The sequence below is a fragment of the Artemia franciscana genome, chromosome 21 (genome assembly GCF_032884065.1).
Source record: "Artemia franciscana chromosome 21, ASM3288406v1, whole genome shotgun sequence".
NCBI lineage: Eukaryota > Metazoa > Arthropoda > Branchiopoda > Anostraca > Artemiidae > Artemia > Artemia franciscana.
Window position 1 is genome coordinate 23,432,592 of NC_088883.1, and position 23,370 is coordinate 23,455,961.

The 23,370-nt window shown below is 35.8% G+C and overlaps 1 protein-coding gene across 1 annotated transcript in view; it reads right to left on the reverse strand.

Moving 5' to 3' along the window:
- LOC136040856 (dynamin-1-like protein) overlaps positions 1–23,370 on the reverse strand; it is a 93,873-nt gene that overhangs the window by 27,566 nt on the left and 42,937 nt on the right. The window contains exons 7-9 of the mRNA XM_065725233.1: positions 22,720–22,870; positions 4,704–4,919; positions 375–581 (exon numbers count right to left, since the gene is read on the reverse strand). Of these exons, the coding sequence (XP_065581305.1) occupies positions 375–581; positions 4,704–4,919; positions 22,720–22,870 (574 nt within the window). The remainder of the gene's footprint in view (positions 1–374; positions 582–4,703; positions 4,920–22,719; positions 22,871–23,370) is intronic.

Sequence of the window (23,370 nt, forward strand, 5' to 3'; positions counted from 1 at the left end):
ATCTTGTCACTATCTGCCAAACAATAATAATTCAGGAATCTGAAATAAAGCCTATAAAAAAGCCTACCTGATCCCAAAAGCTGTCAACAAACCATGGACTACTCCAGCCACATGCCCAGTTCCTTTAAGCTCTCTCTAAAAACTCGAGTTTTTAATACACGTTTCTCACAATTTCATTTAACTCATCTGTTATTGGTGCTCAGTTGATGCTGATCGATTTTTTTTGCGTCATTTTCAACATCTCACGATTTTATCTTTTGTGCGACATTTTTTTGACATATCACATTATTTTCATGACATTTTTTGTGACATATTGCAACGTGATATGTATATAATTTAGGTTCGTTGAAAGGGAAGCAAAAAAAAATTTTTACCTTGGGTACATCCACCCCATTGATAATGATATTCCCGGTCGTTTGAGACGGTGCAAAACTAACCGTGTGCCTTTTGGTTGGATTGCTTCTTTTTGGAATGGTACCCTCATCCGAATTGGCAAAGGTCGCAGCCGCCACTGCTTGAGGATGAAAATCGGGGTGGCGAGTGTTGATATATGCTAGTTCAATCGCTATCATATTTTCCACCTTAAAAAGAATCTGTTTGTCAACATACACAATAAACAGTGAGAATTTGAAATTCAATAGAAAGGGAGAAGCCAATTCCAAAACTTTGATTCCAGAATTATGAAATCCATCCCGATATTTTGCCGTCAGTTACTCAAAAATACAGAGAGTCGTTCTCCACTAGCTCTAGCGCCAACAAAAGTAAAAAAAAGAGATCGTGTGTTTTAAGGCTGCTTTCACACTAGCAAAACCTAAAACATTACTTCATGTTACGTGTTCTGATGGAGACAATTTTATCCGCAACATAGTCGTTGTTCAAAATAGAATTTTACGTCACGTTAGGCTATGTCATATGAAGTAATAAACTTTACCTAGAAAGTCTTTCACGCCCTCTTTCCATCACAAGTCATCCGGCTAAAACAAACCATAAGGTCATCGGAAAGCCTGAATCTATATCTTCATTCCACATTTTAAAATTTTTAAATAGTTTGCACATGATGATTGTGATAAAAATGGCTTTGCTTGTTTATGCGTATTTTATTAAAGCCATTCAATACCTTAGAAACCATTTTGCAAGCCTCAGCGTCAGCTGACAATCTCAAAGACAAAGGGCCCGTTAGCAAATTTTCCAAGCCCCAGAGAGAACTCTCGAAGCTTCCAATATCCTCAAATGATATCTCCTTAAAATTTTTGCAATAACTGACTCGAATGTGTTAAAGTTCGAAATACTAACGAGAGTTCAGGTTAAAATAAAGAGAATACAATCTTTCACTATTTATTAAGCAAAGCGCTCACTATTCAATGTACCTATAGCATAAATAATGCGCTCCTGTGTCGGCAAGGTTTTCAATCATATAGGGTAGCACCACAGGAAATTCCCAAACCTGCCAAATTACTTAAATGATATTTCTTTTGAGCTGATATAACTGTTTTCCTGACAGGCATACTAGAACATTTTTAGGGACTGTTCTTTCTTGAACTTATAAAAGAAAGTTTATATTTAGCTAAAAAACAAAATTCAAATTACTGGGCTGACGCAAGGACCTTAGTAGTCAATACAAGAATCCTGTAGTGGCGCAGTGGGTTTGACCTCAGCTGTGAAATACAGGATCCGGAGTTTGAACTCAACTGTAGTAACGCTTTGTAGGGCCGACACAAGAACCTTAGTAGTTAAAAAGCCTTGTTAGTCCGATACATACATACATACAGGAGTCCTTTGGTCTATCTCCGACGTCTCCAGAGATAGACCAATGACAAAACGACAAAAACCATGAAGAAGAGAGCAACGAAAATAATAAGAGCCAGTGAAAAAAAGAACGCAGATTACAAAGCAAATATTTCAGTGCAATCGTCGTTTTTTTTCTTAAGTGGCTGTTATTATCCTCGTTTCTCTCTTCTTTACGACTTTTTTTTTTTACCGTTTTCTCATGATTAGCCAGTATGGTTCCAGAAATTATTTGTAATAAACCAATATCTCTATCTCCAGGACAAATGTGAGACGTTATATTGTTTTTCTAAGACTTACGAGAGAGTAGGAGTCACTTTTTCGTTTTCGGTCGTTTATTTAGATGTATTATCCAAGCTCTACAAGTTATGGCAACACCGTCCAATCAATTCTAAGTAGTTTAGCCACAAAAACTAAAAAGGTTCATAAAGATCGGAGAAGGTGATTCTATGAGGAACCATATCACCTTAACATTTATAACAAGCTGAAATAATACTGATTTTGCATTAGTACCCTGATTAGGCTTTACTACAGTCTCTACAGTATATTCATTACTACTACTACTGACCAAGCATCGAGTTAAGTAAGTAATAATATAGTGAAATTAAAGTGCCAAGGACTTTTTATCCCCTTCAACCATCTTAAGTCTGATTATACCCGAAAAACTATTATGAATTATCAATGAAAGATTACATTTACTATTGATGATTATATCAGACCCTCGTCCTCATGTGTGTATAGTTAAACGTCAGCATTTTGGACCAGTCAGGGCTGCTTACAAAAAAGGCATTAAAATGTGATTGGTCAATAACGACTATCCCGAAACATTGATGTTTATACTATAGTTAAAAAATTTTAGATAAAATTTTTTAAATGTGACAACACTGAACAGCATATACTGGAAAAAAAGAAGGGGAAATTGTTGATGTAATTTTAGCATTTCTTAAAAACGATTGTTAATTATCAATGAAAGATTACATTTACTGTTGATGCATCGTTACATACAGACTAAATGGAATTTAGGACTGAATTGAAGATTTTTTTTTTTTTTATTTATAGTTGATAGGGCAGTAGCACATTTTCGTCAGCGTTGCCACGTTGAAAAGAAAAACCAATCAGTTAAATTAGGCAATGCATTTCGTCTGTAGAAATTCAAACAACTAACGATCTGTTGACCACCATAGGCAATTAAACCTTCAAAGGAAAGCTACATCTTAAGCTCTTTGGTGCCATACCTTTTCTGCTAATTTTCATCAATTTTTTTTGGCTTTTTATACGTTTTAGCTGATTTTTAAGCTAATTTTATATTTTTATCTAAATTTTGCAGATTTTTTAACACGCTTCTTTTTTTTAATTGGCACTCGTTACTACCAAGAAATTACAACTATATATGGCGATCGCTTTCATTCAAAATTGAATTGCCGATTTTCTTATTTTTTTAGATATACACGGTTATGAACTTTCCATTTAACCCATTTAAACAATTTGATTTCATTGTACATGGTACTTTATTATTCAGTGAATATTTGACATATTCCCTTCAACCATTCGAAAATGAAAAAAAACATAAAATATATCCAAATATGTCCAACATATATAAAATATATTTCAATAGTATATAAAGTACAATTAGCATATAAATGTAAGTGCAATTCACCATTACCAACAAGGTAGTCATTAAATCCACCACGGCATCTAAAAAACAACAAAAACAGTATGGTTCTATTTTCTTTCGCCAGTTACTTTTTTTGTCAGAAACTGCTTAGTTAAGTCCTCAATTCAATTTAGTCTGTATGTAACGATGCCAGAAGTAAATGTAATCAGTAGTAATTGATAATTTACAATCGTATTTAAGAAACACTAAAAATATGTTAACAGTTTCCCCTTCTTTTTCTGTTTTTCCAGTATACGTTGTTCATTGTTGTCACGCTTAGAAACTCTTATATAAAATTTATTAAATATAGTATAAAAATTAATGTGTCGGTATAGTCCTTATTGACCCACATTTTGCTGCCTCCTTTATAAGCAGCATTGACTGGTCTGAAGTACTGAAGTTTAACTTACTTAAGAAAAAAAACAGAAAGAGTTTTTAAACCCCTTTTTAAACTCCACCTTTTTCAAACCATATTAGTTACTGTGTGCAATTATAAACCAGTAAAAAGAGCAAAAATTGACCAATCACATTTTGCTGCCTCCTCTATCAGCAGCCCTGATTGGTCCGAAATACTGACGTCTAACTGTACACACATGAGGATGAGGGTCTGACATTATTCATGATTACTTAAGAAAAAACCAGAAAGGGGGCCGACTTTTTAAACACCATCTTAATCAAACCATATTAGGTACTGTGTGCAATTATAAACCAGTAAAAAGAGCGAAAAGTTAAATTCCACTTGGTTGGCTGTTCTGTCTAAAAAATTTTAAACATAAAATTAAAAAAGCTAAAAGCTTTTTAGTCATGAGATCTTTAACATATAAATTATCTTTTTCTTTGTGTCTGAAAAACAAAGGCAGATCCAGGATTTTTGTTCGGAGGGAAGGGGGAAGGGTGAGGGTACAAAAGCTTCAAAGTTTGCCAGTAGGGTAGGAGGTTAAAAACTGTACAATACCTTTACTCAGCCTGCAGATTAATTTCTCAAAGCTTTATTCATCCAGCCAAATAATTTGCGAGGGTTCATAAAATATCAGATTAGGGGAACGGGAAGGGGTTCAGAAGAGAGGAAGGGGGAGTTACTTAAAAAAGGGGTGGTTGACCAGACCCAAACTTGGACTGAAGTTTCATTCAAAATTTTATTTACCAAGAATAGCAGCTTTTTTAAATAACAAAAGTCCATGCATTAAATTTTACCAAAAATTTTACAGATTTTTTTTACAAATCTGACACCAAAATTTACACTAAAGAAGGCACAAAAACATACCATCTCATTAGTTGGGGGAAGTCTCTTCCTCAACAGTGCTGTAATAACATCCTTAATTTTATCATGAAGCGCCGGGAATCGCATCATGTCTGTCTGTATTTCAGTGCCGCAATGCTGAACGATGCGCTGCAGTTCTTCATGGACTAACTCAACACATCTGAGGGACGGCTCCTCTAGTTTTCTGATCTGACGCTGGACTAGCAATTCGAATGATATCTAAAAGAGATAATATAAACGTATACAGTTTAATTCCCCTTTTTCCCCCAACTTAAGGCTATAATAAAAAGATAGATACTGAAAAAAATCCCACAGAACCCTTGGTCGCATCCAGGATTTTCTAAAAAAAAAAATGAAACGCATCAAAATTTTTTTCATATTTATTTTTGTTACCGATTTTACGAACCGGAAAAACATTTTGAAGCGTGGGGGGGTTCAAACACCCTAGCCCCCCTGGATACGGCCTTGATAGAATTTCTCCATTATATAGGATGAAAGGATAAGAATAAAGATGCTCCAGAGCTATTGCTGGCACACAGAGCATCGAAACGACGCTTCAGCTACTGGTTCTGTTACAGCGATAAATAAAAGATCTAAAGCGATGAAGAAACAAAAGGGGATTAGGGCCAGTAGAAGGAAAAGACAAACCAAACGACGCGGATATTTTGCCTCTAATAAAACAAGGCGTCATCAACCCTAAGGAAAAAAAAGTCTAAAATAAATCATGAAACCTAAAATCAAAGAAAAATCTACAACTAAAGAAATAAAAAACAAACCAAGTGGTGTTTATTTCTTGTATTGTTGGTTTGTTTTCTAAAGCTAAGACTAAAACTAAGACTTACAGATTTCTAAAACCGTAAACCTAAAGCTAAGAAATAACAAACAAACCAATTGGATTTTTATTTCTGGTTTTATTAGTTTGTTTTTAATTGTTTAGTTCTAGATTTGATGTAATTTTAGGTTTTATACATTATTTTGGATTTTATCTTTGTTTTTCATCTACATTTAGCGTTGAAGACACCTTTTTCCATACAAGCGAAATATCTGCGTTGTTTTAGTTTTGTCCTTTTTTCTACTGGCTGTAGTTCCGTTTGTTTCCTTCATCTTGAGGTTTTTGCTTTGTCTTTCTTTCTTTTCTTTTTTTTTACGGGAATAAGTGGCAACCATGTCGCAGCGGGTATCGCCCCTTGGGCCCCTTACTGACAAACAGAGCATTAATTGACTGTGATACCACAAAGCAGGATCAAAGGAAAATCTATGAAATGGAAATTTAAAAACAGTGGACAAAACTGAAAAAAAAAGTTTATACATTTTTAACATATATTTGAGGGCCAGTATCCCCAGAAGGTAAAGCAAGAACAAGATACGAATTTAGAAGATCCTCATATCTTCCCTCAACAGAATAAAACAAGAATAAAATATTTTCTAAACAAAACACGGTTTATCTTGTTAGTAAGGTTGATTCGTATTCCAAATCCATCCTCAAGTGGAGCCAAGAAGTTGGTTTTGTTCTAGGCGATACTGGTCAAGGGGTTTTAATTTCTTTTTGTTTTGTCTTTTTTGAAGTGTAATTCCGTATCGATTGAATTGCAGGGTAATTGAATTTTTTTCTTCTTTTCTTTTCTTTTCTTTTCTTTTTTCTTTTCTTCTTCTTTTTCGTATTGTTTTTATTTGTATGTGTATTGGTGTTGTAAGCCCAAACAAGCTTTGCTTCGGGCCATTTGTTTGTCCCATCTTTCTCTCAAACTCAATTTGGCACTAAGAATTCCCAGAACTAGCATACACGGTCTCGATTTTATTGGCAAATTGGCAAACAAAAGTACACAAATTGTAAAAAATGACTGCTGCTCTTCCTTTCATCAACAAGATAAGAATGGAAAATACATTTTTCAGTCAAATATAGCTATCTCGCTTTGTAAGGTCAATTTGATATTTGAAATTCTAGCCTCACACTCTTCCACAGTCGTCTCAGACTCTCACAGTCACAAGCCTCACATTCTTCGTTGGATAACTTACAATATCGAAAGCTTTCCTCTTCTTTTTTATTGAACTAAGAACGAATGTCCAACTGGTTGGACATCCAGAAAAGAGGACCTGGTATTTAAAAACAAGAGCTATGAGCTCATATGGCAGCTTGTGACGTCGGAAGAGCCAAGAACCAAGAGCTCGTAAGACGTGAGCTGTAGCAAAATTCTAAGCATCAATAGATTGATTTAAAAGGAAAATCAGAGGCTTAATGCCGGTCGAGATTTGAAATAAGAGCTCTGAGACACGAGGTCCTTCTAAATATCAGAATTCATTAAGATCCAATCACCCACTCGTAAGTTAAGAATACCTCAATTTTTCTCATTTTTCCTCTCCCTTCAGCCCCCCAGATGGTCGAATCGGGGGAAAACGACTTTATCAAGTCAATTTGTGCAGGTCCCTTACACGACTATCAATTTTCATCGTCCTACCACGTCTAGAAGCACCGAACTCGCCAAAGCACTGAACCCCCCTCCCTAACTCCTCCAAAGATAGCGGATCTAGTCCGGTTAAATCAATCACGTATCTACGAAATTTGCTTATTCTCCCCACGAAGTTTCATCCTGATTTCTCCACACTAAGCGTTTTCCAAGATTTCTTGTCTCCCCCTCCAACTCCCTCCAATGTCACCAGATCAGGTCGGGAGTCAAAATAATAGCTCCGAGACATGAGTTCCTTCTAAATATCAAGTTTCATTAAGATCCAGACACTCGTTCTTAAGTAAAAATACCTCAGTTTTCCTAATTTTTCCGAATTAACATCCCCCCAACTCCCCCAAAAAGAGCGGATTCAGTCCGGTTATGTCAATCACGTACCTAGGACTTGTACTTATTCTTCCCACCAAGTTTCATCCTGATCTCTCCACTCTAAGCACTTTCCAAGATTTCCCGTTTCCGGTAAAATTCTAGTTAATTGACTTCTTGCTATATCGGAAAGGGTTTAGGTTAGGAAAATGAAACTTTCAGAAATGGGTCTACAGACTAAAATATGTCCCGGGAAGGTATTTTGAAGAAGCTTCCTCCACTCCTTCTCTCTTTAGAGGGCCCTGACCTTTGATGACTTTTAAAAATATGTGTGTTATAAAAGTGAAACCTGGCAAAATAGATCTTCTGCTTAATTGAAGTACAACAAAATTGTTTTCAGCTTCATAACTTTGCTCAATTCCATTTTATAAGGTTTTATAGATATGCAAATACATTTCCTAAATTTTGCAAAAAAAAACATTGATATGGCTCAAAACTGTACTCAAATAACAGGAATTGCATTTTCAGAACAAAAGGCAGAGAAAAAGCAACTAGTAACAGTCATGTAGGCAAATTTCAGGGCCCTCTAGAGGGAGAAGAAGTGGAGGTGGGTACTTTAAAATACCTTTCCGGGACATACTTTAGCATGTAGACCCATCCCTGAGTTTCATTTTCCTAACCTAAACCCTTTCCGAGGTAGCAAGAAGTCAATTAACTAGAATGTTACCCCGTTTCCCCTCCAACTCCCCCAATATCACAGGATATGGTCGGGATTTAAAATTAAAGAGCTGTGAGACATTAGATCCTTCTAAATATCAAATTTCATTAAGATCCGATCATCCATACGTAAGTTAAAAATACCTCATTTGTTCAATTTTTCCTCTCCCTCCAGCCCCCCAAATTGTCGAATCAGGGAAACGACTGTTATCAACTCAATTTGTGCAGGTCCTTGACACGCCTACCTATTTTCATCATCCTAGCACGTCCAGAAGCATCGAACTCGCCAAAGCACTGGAAATCCCCCCAACTCCACAAAAGAGAGCGGATCCGTTCCAATTATGTCAATCACGTATCAAGAACTAGTGCTTATTCTTCCCATCAAGTTTCATCCAGATCTTTCCACTCTAAGCGTTTTCCAAGATTTCTGTTTCCCCCCTCCAATCCCCTATGTCCTTGGATCCGATACGAATTGAAAAAGGAGCATCTGATACATAAGATCTTTCTATATGTCAAGTTTCATTAAGATCCGATCACCCATTCGTAAGATAAAGATACCTCAATTTTCACGTTTTCCAAGACTTCCAGTTTCCCCTTTTAACTCCCCCCATTGTCACCAGCTCTGGTGGGGACTTAAAATAAGAGCTCTGAAGCACAAGATCCTTCTAAACATCAAATATCACTAAGACCTGATCACCCGTAAGTTACAAATACCTCCTTTTTTCTAATTTTTCCGAATGACCCCCCCCCCCCAATTCCCCAAAGTGAGCAGATCCGGTCTGGTTATGTCAGTAATTTATCTTGTGCCTATTTTTCCCGCCATGTTTCATACTGATCTTTCCACTCTAAGCGTTTTCCAAGATTTCCGGTCCCCCCCAAACTCCCCCTAATGACACTGAATCCGGTCGGGATTTAAAATAAGAGATCTGAGGTACGAGGTCCTTCTATGAAATTTCATTAAGATCCGATCACTCCTTGGTAAGTTAAAAACACCTCATTTTTTCTAATTTTTTCAGAATTAACCCATCCCCTCCCCCCGACTCCCCCAAAGATAGCGGATCCGTTCCGGTTGTGTCAATCTCGTATCTAGGATTTGTTCTTATTTTTCCCAACAAGTTTCATCCCGATCCCTCCATTCTAAGCGTTTTCCAATATTTTAGGTTTCCAACTCCCCAAATGTCACTGGATCCGGTGGGGATTTAAAATAAGAGCTCTGAGACACGATATCCTTCTAAATATCAAATTTCATTAAGATCTGATCACCCGTTCGTAAGTTGAAAATACCTCTTTTTTTAATTTTTTCGAATTAACCGTCCCCCCACTCCCCCCCCCCCCCAGATGGTCGAATATCTGGTCCCTGGTCTGATAATCTGGCCTGGTCCCTGATACGCCTGCTAAATTCATCGTCCTAGCTTATCTGGAAGTGCCTAAACTAGCAAAACTGGGACAGACAGACCGACAGAATTTGCGATCACTATATGTCACTTGATAAATACCAAGTGCCATAAAAACAAGACAGGCCCATTATTAAGTTCTTTGTAAGTTATTAAATAAATAAAAAAAAGTTTTTTTTATCTGAAAGTAAGGAGCAAAATTAAAACTTAAAACGAACAGAAATTACTTCGTATATGAAAGGGGCTGCTTCCTCACCAACATCCCGCTCTTGACGCTAAAGTTTGACTCTTTCTCTCAACTCTTCTTTTTAAAACAGTAAAAAACTTTAGCGTAAAGAGCGGGATGTTGGTGAGGAAGCAGCCCCTTTCATATACGAAGTAATTTCTGTTCGTTTTAAGTTTTAATTTTGCTCCTTACTTTCAGTTAAAAAAACTTGTTTTTTTTATTTAATTTCTGAACGTTTTTCAATCAATGCATGTTTTGATTTTGGCTCTCCGCAGAGGAATAATTAAAACGAAATTTGCATATTTATTATTTTTTTTTTTGCTAAATGACTTTCTCATAATTTTGATTGAATGATTTTGAGAAAAAAGAGCGGGGGAGGAAGCCTAGTTGCCCTCCGATTTTTTGGTTAATTAAGATAAAGGCAACTAGAACTTTTGATTTTTACGAATCTTTTTTTTAGTAAAAGATATACGTAACTTATAAATTAGCTTACGTAAAGAACTTTTGTATTCTCATGTTTTTATTACATATATGAGGGGGTTCGCCCCCTCGTCAGTACCTCGCTCTTTACACTAAAGCTTAGATTTTGTCCCAATTCATTAAGAATGACCCCTGAATCACCAAAGCCGTAAAATAAATAGTTGAAATTACTAAAAATACTTTAGCGTAAAGATCGGGGTATTAGGAGGAGGTGAGCTCCTCATATGGGTAATAATTTCCGTTCGTTTTAAGTTTTAATGCTGCTCTTTACTTCCAGCTGAAAATATTTCTTTTTTCATTGTTTTTTTTAAATAATGCTAGTAAATCCTGCGCTCCCTTCATGGAAATTTTTTCTACCATGACAAATTCCTCGATGGAAAGCTCCCCCAGCCTATCCCCCTATTCTCAACCCCTCCCCCAACCAAAAAATCCTACTGAAAACGCCTACACACTTCCCAATAACCATTACTATATGTAAGCACTGGTCAAATTTTGTAACTTGTAGCCCCTCCCCCAGGGACTGTGGGGGAGTAAGTCATCCCAAAGACATAGTTTTTATAATTTTTTACTATGCTTAAAAAAAAGGCTATCTCAAAATGTTGATCCGTTGACTTTAGGAAAAAAATGAGCGTGGGAGGGGGCCTAGATGCCCTCCAATTTTTTTGGTCGCTTAAAAAGGGCACTAGAACTTTTCATTTCCGTTAGAATGAGCCCTCTTGCGACATTCTAGGACTACTTGGTCGATACGATGACCCCTAAAAAAAAAAATAAAAAAAAAAAATAAACACGCACCCGTGATTTGTCTTCTGGCAAAAAATACAAAATTCCACATTTTTGTAGATTGGAGCTTGAAACTTCTACAGTTGGGTTCTCTGAGACGCTGAATCTGATTGTGTCATTTTCGTTAAGATCCTACGACTTTTAGGGGGTGTTTCCCCTATTTTCCTAAATAAGGCAAATTTTCTCAGGCTCGTAACTTTTGATGGGTAAGACTAAACTTGATGAAACTTATATATTTAAAATCAGCATTAAAATGCGATTCTTTTGATGTAGCTATTGATATCGAAATTCAATTTTTTAGAGTTTTGGTTACTATTGAGCCGGATCGCTCCTTACTACAGTTCGTTACCACGAACTGTTTGATTGCATTGATCCATTTTTATGAGAAAACACAAGATTAAACCTCTCCACAGCCTAAAGGGTGTATTCAAAGAGAAGCTGAACTTTTAGAAAGAGTACGTTCTCTTAAAGCTATCTGCCTTATCTACTTGTAAGCAAATTTTACTCGATAAGGTACTTCGCAAATCATAACTATAATCATTAAATTTTAATTAGAATCTAACTAATTAATTTTTAATGAGAAAAAGAAAATACATATTTTGTAAGCAATAAACTGCAATTTACACTCTTCTCCAATGGAGGTTCTGGCCTCTCTTGCGCTCAGGGCAAATCTTGATTAGCGCCTCTAACCTGTCCCCCAAACAATTTTTAGGCCAAATTTTAACAAAATCTTCATTTTAACAAAATTCATTTCAATTTGTTAATTGATAATTTATTTTTTCATTTACTATTCAAATTATTATTATTTAATTATTTTAAATTTATTTGTATTAATTAATTAATATTTACCATTTTTTCATTTATCAACTGCATCCTCTACTCTATTTTAATAAAATAAAAAATTTCAAAATTAACAAAATGATTATAACTGTTAGAATATTTATTTTAAATTTTGCACCTTTAAAATTTCGGCACCCCAGGAATATGCCCCTTCTGTCCCTCCCCTAAAACCGCCTCTCTTCTCTACACCAGATAAAAATCAAAAGAGTCTTTGTCAATATTTTGCACTAGTAATGACAGAGCAAATCAATATTGACTATATTTTACCAAAATACTACAAAATTTAATTTTTGGCATTTCAGAGAAGCGACACGATAATTAGTCCTATTCAAACACGAGCTTCAATTGGTTCTATGAAGGCATAAATGACGCTACCGAAAGACAGACAATAGTAGAAATGAGCTTCAGCTCCATATTTCCGTAGATCACTTATTTATCAAGGCATGAGCTATTCAACGTTTCCTCAAGAGGAGGAGTTAATTGAACTCGTCTCAACGTTCCAACGTTCTCTATTTAACGTTTTTTAATGAAAATTTCCTGAAATCAATGTTTTTCCGTAAAAAATTACTGAAAAACAACTAAGGCTCCCAAGGGAAAACTGAAAAAATGTCTACGTTTATACAAAGGCAAGGCCATATCCAATATTTTTGTCCAGGGGGGGGGGGGGGTATTCATTTTTTTTTTTTACAAAATATAACAGAAATTTGTTTATGTATTTTTGCTACTTTTTTTACGATTGGAAAAAGAATTTCGAGCGATGGGGGAATCAAACCGGGTAGCCCCCCGCCACGGGGAAAGGTTAACAGATTAATATTTATTCATTGAAATGCATACACGGTAAGACTATTGGCACATCGCCAGGATACCAACAAGAATCGATATTTTTGGTGTCATATCCAGGATCAGCAATGATACATTTGGCCCAGAGTAGAAACTACACAATTCGTCAAGTGCTTTTAAATTATTATTAAATTAAAAATTGTTATATTATTAAATTAAAAAGAAATTATTTACTAAATAAAAAGTGTTAGAAGTAAGAATTATGCTATTGCAGTGGATATTAGAGGCTGTAGCACTAAGTGGCACGTAAATCTTCTCATCACGATATGCTCTTTTAAAGCCAACACAGCCTATATATATATATAGCTTTATATATATATAAATAAGTTGTCTGTGTGTCTGTCGAGTGACGTCATGTTTGTGTGCCGACTGACGTCATGTTTGTCGACAGACGAAATTACAGACCGGGACATCGGGATACAAATGACGACCGGGACACCGGGACATAGGGAATATAAATAAGGACCGGGACACCGGGACATAGGGAATATAAATAACGACCGGGACACTCAAAGAGAAAGCGACCGGGACACAAGGAATGTTCGATTAGCAATCACCATCAACGAAGCACCGGGACACAAATGACGACCGAGACACAGGGAATATAAATGACGACCAGGACACTCAAAGAGAAATTAGAGACCGGGACACTGGAACACAAATGACGACCGGGACACCGGGACACAGGGAATATAAATGACGACCGCGACACTCAAAGAGAAATTACAGACTGGGACACCGGGACTCAAATGACAACCAGGACACAGGGAAACAACAACGGGGACGCCGGGGGGTACAGGGGGATATATAAATGACGACAGGGACACAGGGAATGTTCGATTAGCAAATCACCATCAACAAAGCTCAAGGGCAATCATTAGAATAATGAGGTATAGATCTGAATACAGATTATTTTTCCCATGGACAATTATATGTTGCAAGTTCAAGAGTCGGTAAACCTGACAATCTATTTATATGCACAGACAATGGGACAGCCAAGAATGTTGTATATTCGCAAGTTTTACGTAGTTAAAAATATATATATATATATATATATATATCTATATATATATATATATATATATATATATATATATATATATATATATATATATATATATATATATATATATATATATATTCACAGGTGGGACACAGGGACACAACTACAATGGCGCGTAGCTAATATGGCGCGTAACGACTTACGCGTGCGCGGGGGGTTTGGGGGGGGGGGGCCCACCAACACCACCACCCAACAGCTAGTATATATATATATATATATATATATATATATATATATATATATAATATATATATATATATAAATATATATATATATATGGGGCGCTTCGCGCCCCCCCCAAGCCCCCCGCGCGCGTAAGTCGTTACGCGCCATTGTAGTTGTGTCCCTGTGTCCCACCTGTGAAAATAGATAGATTTATATATGTGTTTCAAACTACGTAAAAATTGCGAATATACAACATTCTTGGCTTTCCCATTGTCAGTGCATATAAAAAGCCGTATGTACTAATAATGACGTCATATGCAAACGCTCTTTTTACAAACAAACAAACATGCATACACACAACTCGTTTTTATACAGATAGATAGATAGATAGATACAATACAAATTAACTGCGTAAAACTTGCGAATATACAACATTCTTCGTTGTCCAATTGTCGCTGCATATAAATAGATTGTCAGGTTTACCGACCCTCGAACATACAACGTACAATTGTCCATGGGAAAAACAATCAGTATTGAGATCTATACCACATTTTTCTAATGATTGACCTTGAGCTTTGTTAATGGTGATTGCAAATGCTAATTGAATTGGGATTGCAATCTTTTAAATTGAAAAGGCAGATCCGTTGGAATCATGGGAATGTGAGGAATAAGAACAGCCTCACCCTCAAAAGGCCCTGTCAAGATTGTGGCCTCTATTAGGTTTTCCATTGTTTTTTTTTACGGCAAGTCGCGTGCCATTGCAAAGCTTTGGTGGGTTGATATCTCTTAAAAGTATTATTGGTACGCCTATTTTTAGTTGTAGCACGTGTGGTGAAAACTCTGAAGGATCTATGGAATTTAAAAAAAAAAATTTGCCATACGTACGCACAAATCTTCTATAATAACTAAAGTGTAGTTATAAATTTCTGATGTAAAATCAAAAGTCATATCTGACGTCTCTAACTGTTGATCTAGGTATTATAGGTAATGTTTGCCTGAAATCTCCCGCAAGCAATATTAATGTGCTGCCAAAGGGTTTCGACTTCCCTCTCAAATCTTTCAAGCATTGATCCAGAGCCTCGAGCGATTTTTTGTGTGCCATTGTGCACTCATCCTAAATAATAAGTTTGCATTGCTGCAATACTTTACCCATCCCAGATGATTTGGAAATATTGCACGTGGGAGTTTCTGTAGAATGCAAATTCAGAGGCAATTTCAAAGCGGAATGAGCAGTTCTTCCACCAGGCAGCAATGTTGCGGCTATTCCGGACGACGCAATTGCCAACGCTATATCATTCTTTGATCGAATTGATGCCAGAATCAGTTTTATCACAAACGTTTTACCAGTACCTCCTGGCGCATCCAAAAAGAAAATTTCTCCAACGTTGTTATCGACACAATGCATTATCGTATCATAAATGTCTTTTTGTTCCGACGTTAACTTGGAAATGTTATTTTGTACATACGACAATAGATCACTCGTACTGTAACTTTGTTCACTATCCAATTCTACACATGTCGAAACAGCAGCGATACGGTTAGGTGAAGGCATTCCCAAATCCTGAAGAGGTTTGTTTGCCATACGTACGCACAAATCTTCTATAATAACTAAAGTGTAGTTATAAATTTCTGATGTAAAATCAAAAGTCATATCTGACGTCTCTAACTGTTTTCGATGGAGTATATCTTCGGACATTTTTTACTTATATTTTTCCCATAACTCTGTAGGAGCTGATGGAGAGCAAGTTGTTAAAATGATGCCAAAAAATGCACGAATTTGACTTGGGGTTGAAGTTTCGCACGCATCATTGATGCAATTATCCCAGTGTTGGTCATTCTCCAATAAATTCTTGGCCTGCACTACGGTAAGTGTCATGTATAGTACCGTTTACAGTTCTCAAATACTCAAAGGATGTCGGACCGGGTACATTCACCAAAACCAGGCGTAGAAAGAAGCATTCATGTTGATTGGGGTGAACGGTTTAGAGTCTTCCTATCGTGGTATTTTTGAAGATGGTAGGTTGGCCGTCGACTGACTTACCCTGTTTTCGACGTTCAAATACTTTATTTTTAGTATTCCACGTGTAATACGAAGGCACTTCAGTATACAGCAGTTTTTTTTGCAAAAGAATCATTTTTGCAAAGCGAAAAAAAAGCTGTTAATGTTGTATCCGGTGGATTCAGGGTTCTTTGTTGCACCTTGGTTTCCGTGAAATAAACACGTTGACCATTCTGTAAATTTACCGCTAAGTGAACAACAGCTGGACTACGTTCATGTATCGGAAATGAAAGAATTCGCCAAACAGCTTCATTACTGCTTACGTATCTTCCAGCCTGATATTGTAGGATTTCGTCGAAATCTTTGATTTCGGGCTGCAAGCCAAAAACTGCCATGTCACTGCCTTTGTTGACGTATTTACATATGTATTTGATTGCCTGGTGATTGCCTGGTGCATGGTGAATTTTCGTTCAGTGCACCGCAAGGTCCATGTATCATATTTTTTACAATAATATCATGTAACCCCTTATCGACATTTTTATCAGGTATTTCATCTATATCGATTCCCTTATCGATATTTTTATCTGGTAGTTCCTCGGCACGCTTTCTGTTCTTTCTTTCTCTATCAGCCTCAAGCCTGTTTCCTTGCTGTTCTTTTGATTCCTCGGCACGCTTTCTGTTCTTTCTTTCTCTATCAGCCTCAAGCCTGTTTCCTTGCTGTTCTTTTGATTCCTCGGCACGCTTTCTTTTCTGACTTTCTCTATCAGCAGCAAGTTTTTTGGCATAGACTCTTTGAGCATCTTCATCGGCTTTTGCCATTGTAAGTTCATCAGTCATTTTAAACTTAAACATTAATAGATTTCTACGTGAATGTCTTAAATATCTTTAATGAAGTCACCGTCATAGCAAAAATGACGACAACTAACTTCATGATTAAATATCTTTAATGACGTCACCGTCATAGCAAAAATGACGACAACTAACTTCATGACGTCAGTCGACACAGAAACATGACGTAACCTGACAGACAGACAGACAACTTATTTTTATATATATACTAGCTGTTGGGGTGGCGCTTCGCGCCACCCCAACACCTAGTTGGTGGGGGCGCTTCGCGCCCCCCCCCCAAGCCCCCCCGCGCGCGTAAGTCGTTACGCGCCATAATAGTTACGCGCCATTGTAGTTGTGTCCCTATGTCCCACCTGTGAATATAGACAGATATATATATATATATATATATATATATATATATATATATATGGTTTTAACTACGTAAAACTTGCGAATATACAACATTCTTTGCTGTCCCATTGTCTTTGCATATAAATAGATTGTCAGGTTTACCGACTCTTGAACATGCAACATATAATGGTCCATGGGAAAACAATCTGTATTCAGATCTATACCTCATGATTCTACTGATTGCCCTTGAGCTTTGTTGATGGTGATTGCTAATCGACCATTCCCTGTCCCGGTGTCCCGGTCGTCATTTATATCCCCCTGTTTCCCCCGGTGTCCCCGTTGTAGTTGTGTCCCTGTGTCCCGGTCGTCATTTATATTCCCTGTGTCCCGGTCGTCATTTGTATCCCGGTGTCCCGGTCTGTATATACATTCGTTTTTTAGTTTTGTTTTTCTCCTTTATTTTTTTCCTTTTTTTTTCGTTTTTAGTTTATTTAGATTTTTAGATTTTTTAGTTTTTTTATTAGTTTTTAGTTTTTTTTTCTTTTTAGTTTTTTTGTAGTTATTACCTTCTTTTTAGTTTTGTTAGTTTTTTTTTTACTTATGTCCTGGTCGTCATTTATACTCCCTGTGTCCCGGTGCTTTGTTGATTGCTAATCGAACATTCCTTTTGTCCTGGTCGCTTTCTCTTTGAGTGTCGTCATTTATTTTTTTCTTTTTTAGTTCTTTTAGTTTTTACCTTTTTTAGTTTTTTTTAGTTTTTTAGATGAAAATTTTTTTTAGTTTTTCCTTTTTTTCTTTTTAGTTTTTTATTGGTTTTTACCTTTATTTTAGCTTATTTTTCAGTTTTTTCCTTTTTTTTATTTTTTTTTTATTTTTTATTTTTTTTTAGTTTTTTACCTTTTTTTAGTTTTTTTATTTTTTTAGTTTTTTACTTTTTTTATTAGTTTTTAGTTTTTTTTGTAGTTTTTGCCTTTTTTTTAGTTATTTCAGTTTTTTTTTAGTTTTTTATTGGTTTTTACCTTTATTTTAGCTTATTTTTCAGTTTTTTCCTTTTTTTAGTTTTTTTTAGTTTTTAGTTTTTTTAGTTTTTTACCTTTTTTTAGTTTTTTTAGTTTTTTTAGTTTTTTAGCTTTTTTATTTTTTTTATTAGTTTTTAGTTTTTTTTGTAGTTTTTGCCTTTTTTAGTTTTTTTAGTTTTATAGCTTTTTTATTAGTTTTTAGTTTTTTTGTAGTTTTTGCCTTTTTTTAGTTTTTTTCTTTTTAGTTTTTTTGTAGTTTTTACCTTCTTTTTAGTTTTGTTAGTTGTTTTTTTTACTTATGTCCTGGTCGTCATTTATACTCCCTGTGTCCCGGTGCTTTGTTGATTGCTAATCGAACATTCCTTTTGTCCTGGTCGCTTTCTCTTTGAGTGTCGTCATTTATTTTTTTCTTTTTTAGTTCTTTTAGTTTTTACCTTTTTTAGTTTTTTTTTAGTTTTTTAGATGAAATTTTTTTTTAGTTTTTTCCTTTTTTTCTTTTTAGTTTTTTATTGGTTTTTACCTTTATTTTAGCTTATTTTTCAGTTTTTTCCTTTTTTTTATTTTTTTTTTATTTTTTATTTATTTTAGTTTTTTACCTTTTTTTAGTTTTTTTAGTTTTTTTAGTTTTTTAGCTTTTTTACTTTTTTTATTAGTTTTTAGTTTTTTTTGTAGTTTTTGCCTTTTTTTAGTTTTTTCAGTTTTTTTTTTAGTTTTTTATTGGTTTTTACCTTTATTTTAGCTTATTTTTCAGTTTTTTCCTTTTTTTTAGTTTTTTTTTTAGTTTTTAGTTTTTTTAGTTTTTAGTTTTTTTGTAGTTTTTGCCTTTTTTTAGTTTTTTTAGTTTTTTAGCTTTTTTATTAGTTTTTAGTTTTTTTTGTAGTTTTTGCCTTTTTTTAGTTTTTTTAGTTTTTTAGCTTTTTTATTTTTTTTATTAGTTTTTAGTTTTTTTTGTAGTTTTTGCCTTTTTTTAGTTTTTTCAGTTTTGACGTCACCTGATCCAGTTTTTTCAGGTGACGTCACCTGATCCATCCACAGACAGACAGACAACTTATTTTTATATATATAGATAGACTAGCTGTCGGGGTGGCGCTTCGCACCACCCCAACACCTAGTTGGTGGGGCGCTTCGCGCCCCCCCAAGCCCCCCCGCGCGCGTAAGTCGTTACGCGCCATATTAGTTATGCGCCATTGTAGTTGTGTCCCTGTGTCCCACCTGTGAATATAGATAGATTTATATATGTGTTTCAAACTACGTAAAAATTGCGAATAAACAACATCCTTGGCTTTCCCATTGTCTGTGCATATACAAAGCCGTATGTACTAATAATGACGTCATATGCAAACGCTCTTTTTACAAACAAACAAACATGCATCCACACAACTCGTTTTTATATAGATAGATAGATAGATGGATACAATACAAATTAACTGCGTAAAACTTGCGAATATACAACATTCTTCGCTGTCCAATTGTCGCTGCATATAAATACATTGTCACGTTTACCGACCCTCGAACATGCAACGTACAATTGTCCATGGGAAAAACAATCAGTATTAAGATCTATACCACATTTTTCTAATGATTGACCTTGAGCTTTGTTAATGGTGATTGCAAATACTAATCGAATTGGGAATTGCAATCTTTTAAATTGAAAAAGCAGATCCGTTGGAATCATGAGAATGCGAGGAATAAGAACAGCCTCACCCTCATAAGGCCCTGTCAAGATTGTGGCCTCTATTAGGTTTTCCATTGTTTTTTTTTACGGCAAGTCGCGTGCCATTGCAAATCTTTGGTGGGTTGATATTTCTTAAAAGTATTATTGGTACGCCTATTTTTAGTTGTAGCACGTGTGGTGGAAACCCTGAAGGATCTATGGAATTTAAAAATTCAGATGGATAATTAACCGCTTCATTTGGTTCCAAAACTGTGTCGACTGACTTGTAAAGGACTGCCTGGTCTCGAATCTTGGTCAAAACAATATTGTTGATTTCGTGGACGTCTATATTTTTGGGTGCGAGAATTCGCTCTTTCACTTAGCCATTTATTATTTTTATAACTTTTTAGAATATTCGGAAATACTTTTTCAATCAATTCATTTTTGGACGTCACTAAATTACAGAAATCAGCAGGTAGTTGTAGACGTCCTGAAATTGAGTCTACTGTTTGACCAGAGTCATCGTTTTGCAATCGGAGACGCATATTTGTAGTTAATTTTAATATTTTTAGGTGTGCCCATAAATTAGAATTTTTTAGGCAAGCATTCATTTCGTCTGCATGAGTTAAACTACGTAAAAATTGCGAATATACAACATTCTTGGCTTTCCCATAGTCTCTGCATATACAAAGCCGTATGTACTAATAATGACATCATATGCAAACGCTCTTTTTACAAACAAACAAACATGCATACACACAACTCGTTTTTATATAGATAGATAGATAGATACATACAATACAAATTAACTGCGTAAAACTTGCGAATATACACCATTCTTCGCTGTCCAATTGTCGCTGCATATAAATAGATTGTCAGGTTTACCGACCCTCGAACATGCAACGTACAATTGTCCATGGGAAAAACAATCAGTATTAAGATCTATACCACATTTTTCTAATGATTGACCTTGAGCTTTGTTAATGGTGATTGCAAATGCTAATCGAATTGGGAATTGCAATCTTTTAAATTGAAAAGGCAGATCCGTTGGAATCATGGGAATGCGAGGAATAAGAACAGCCTCACCCTCAAAAGGCCCTGTCAAGATTGTGGCCTCTATTAGGTTTTCCATTGTTTTTTTACGGCAAGTCGAGTGCCATTGCAAAGCTTTGGTGGGTTTATATTTCTTAAAAGTATTATTGGTACGCCTATTTTTAGTTGTAGCACGTGTGGTGGAAACCCTGAAAGATCTATGGAATTTAAAAATTCAGATGGATAATTAACCGTTTCATTTGGTTCCAAAACTGTATCGACTGACTTGTAAAGGACTGCCTGGTCTCGAATCTTGGTCAAAACAATATTGTTGATTTCGTGGACGTCTATATTTTTGGGTGCGAGAATCGCTCTTTCACTTAGCCATTTATTATTTTTATAATTTTTTAGAATATTCGGAAATACTTTTTCAATCAATTCATTTTTGGACGTCACTAAATTATAGAAATCAGCAGGTAGTTGTATAGTCCTGAAATTGAGTCTACTGGGAGCTTTCCGTTTCCAATTGCCAGCAATTGATCTGAAAATGTTTGACCAGAGTCATCGTTTTGCAATCGGACACGCATATTTGTAGTTAATTTTAATATTTTTACGTGTGCCCATAAATTAGAATTTTTCAGGCAAGCATTCATTCGTCTTCAATCGCTCTGGTGGTGCAGCCAATAGAGGAAGTTTAACTTTTCCTGAGGCGCAACACATTCCCATTGCTTCACCATTGAATTTCAAGGCCTTGCAATAGGGACAAATTTTAGACATTGTCCCGATTTGAACACATCTACTCAAGCTATAATCATCGACTGGGTTGTACCTGAATGCCAGGCGATAACTTTCAGGTTGCTCTGATTCCCCGGCACGCTTTCTTTTCTTACTTTCTCTATCAGCAGCAAGCCTGATTTCTTGCTGTTCTTGTGATTTCTCGGCACGCTTTCTTTTCTTACTTTCTCTATCAGCAGCAAGCCTGATTTCTTGCTGTTCTTGTAATTCCTCGGCACGCCTTCTTTTTTCACTTTCTCTTTTAGCAGCAAGTCTGCTTCCGCGTTGCTCTGGTAGTTCCTCGGCACGCTTTCTGTTCTTTTTTTCTCTATCAGCCTCAAGCCTGTTTCCTTGCTGTTCTTTTGATTCCTCGGCACGCTTTCTGTTCTTTCTTTCTCTATCAGCCTCAAGCCTGTTTCCTTGCTGTTCTTTTGATTCCTCGGCACGCTTTCTGTTCTTTCTTTCTCTATCAGCCTCAAGCCTGTTTCCTTGCTGTTCTTTTGATTCCTCGGCACGCTTTCTTTTCTGACTTTCTCCAACAGCAGCAAGTTTTTTGGCATAGACTCTTTGAGCATCTTCATCGGCTTTTGCCATGGTAAGTTCATCAGTCATTGTAAACTTAAACATTAATAGATTTCTACGTGAACATATGTCTTAAATATCTTGAATGACGTCACCGTCAAAGCAAAAATGACGACAACTAATTTCATGACGTCAGTCAACACAGAAACATGACGTCACCTGATCCACAGACAGACACACAGACGGACAATTTTTATATATATAGAAGATAGATATACATATATATATATATATATATATATATATATATATATATATATATATATATATATATATATATATATATATACATATATATAGATCGCGTCTTTCTCGAGACAAATACGAGATTCACACTCCCAGCTGAAGAAACTGGTTCAATTTTTTAGACAGAATAAACAGCTTAAAGCGATTCATTTTTTAAGCCAAATTTAGCGGTTGTTTTAAGCAAACCAAGCAAATAAAATTTAGTGAAATTTTAATAAATGACAAATTAGCTAAAAAAGAAATAAAAGGGTGGCTTACTTCAGGAACAAATAGGGCAGGACGTGGGCCACTGGAATTTCTGATGGCAGTTAATATATCAAACTGGGTCAGACCAGAGAGGGCGTTAATGCAATCTAATGTCTTGCCGAAAGTCTCATGGAATATATAGGAGATTCTGGCTCCTCCAAACCTTAAATAAATAAATAAAAAAGATTAAATTTTAAAAGAAATCGTTCAAGGCAGGCAAAATATATGACGAGCAACTAGACCCCTCCCTCTCCCCTATTTAGCGTCACAGGTTGCGTTAAATTTGTACGATCGTAATCGTTTTTTAACAGCTTTGCAAAGTATATTCGTAATATAGCTTGTAATAAAGCTTGTATGCGTCTTGTATGGGTCGTTTACAGTTTACAGTATGGGTCGTTTATATTTACAGTTTATTTGGGTACTGTGGCTAAAGTGCTATCGCGTTAGGATTAGCTTCGATATGGAGCGCATTTGGCGATAAAGGTCGAACGAAAAGCCGGTCGTCCCTGAATAGATTGCCAGGAGGTCGTAATGAAAGATTTAAGCGAAATTAGAACTTCCTGGGAAGGTCTAAAGAGAAGACTTTTTAATATTGGGATGGAGAAGGAGCGTTCGAAGCACTGTTGTCTCAGGTGGCATGGTGCTGCAGAGTTGTTAGTGATG